Here is an 839-nt window from a genome sequence, read left to right as displayed (position 1 = left end):
ACAGCCGCAGCGGGAAGGATGCCCCCGACCTGCTGAAGATCATCACGGAGCCCTTCACCAAGCTCATCATCCAGGTCTCTTCAGCCATGTTGTCTCCCAGGGTGGTGTCCCCCATGCTGATGGTGATGTCCCCAGCACTGGTATCCCTTTGATGATGGTTGTATCCAAGTGTCCCCAGGCTGGCAGTAGTGTCCCCATCCCAGTGAAGAGGTCCCCAGGTTGTGGGTGTTGTCAGCCTCCAAGGGCCCTCTCCAATGTGTGTGTTGTTGCAGTTGGACAAGTCCGTGATCACAGGCATCGCAACAGGGGATGAGAGCCTGCGCAACCGGAGCCTCATCCGTGTCTGGTGTGGCCCTGCACCCCCACAGGTGAGGAGCCCATGGTTCTGCTGGGGCCACCAAGTGATCCCACAGAGGGTGGGTGGTGAGCAGGGGCTGGCCGAGGACCCTGTGGAGCCAGCTGTAGCCCACCCTCTCCCTGCAGACAGCCACTGTGGGGCTTGGCCCCCCCCTAAACTGCACGGCCCCTGGCCACTGCAGCACTAAGGGCATCGAGAGCCTCCACAATGTCACCAGGCAGAAGTGTGAGTGGGTGCGAGGTGCTTGGGCAGGGCTGGGGGGCACAGGGCATGGGGCTGCTGGGGAGGTGCAGATGGGGCTGGGGCGCTGGATGTAGGATGGGGAGGAACTGGGCATGGGGCTGGAGTCATGATGTGGGACACGGCTGGGAGATGCTGGGGCTGGGGTCCAGGTGTGGGGCTGTCTGGAGGGGGGCAGGTTTGTGAGCGGGGCCCTGCTGGCCCCAGCCCCTCACACAGCCCTGCTGTGGGGCCGGCGCGC

General features: G+C 64.1%; 1 protein-coding gene across 1 annotated transcript in view; it reads left to right on the top strand.

Moving 5' to 3' along the window:
• LOC104166007 (sodium-dependent phosphate transport protein 2A-like) overlaps positions 1-583 on the top strand; it is a gene marked incomplete at its 3' end in the record, with an annotated part of 2200 nt that extends 1617 nt beyond the window's left edge. The window contains 3 exon segments of the mRNA XM_009705795.1: positions 1-74; positions 273-368; positions 484-583. The exon segment at positions 1-74 is cut by the window's left edge and continues 18 nt beyond it. Coding sequence (XP_009704097.1) covers positions 1-74; positions 273-368; positions 484-583 — 270 coding nt within the window.
• Positions 584-839: the final 256 nt, after the last annotated feature.

The sequence above is a fragment of the Cariama cristata genome, unplaced genomic scaffold (assembly GCF_000690535.1).
Source record: "Cariama cristata isolate BGI_N322 unplaced genomic scaffold, ASM69053v1 scaffold26968, whole genome shotgun sequence".
Taxonomy (NCBI): domain Eukaryota; kingdom Metazoa; phylum Chordata; class Aves; order Cariamiformes; family Cariamidae; genus Cariama; species Cariama cristata.
The sequence above is the reverse complement of the archived record's forward strand: the minus strand, read 5'-3'. Positions and strand labels throughout refer to the sequence as shown.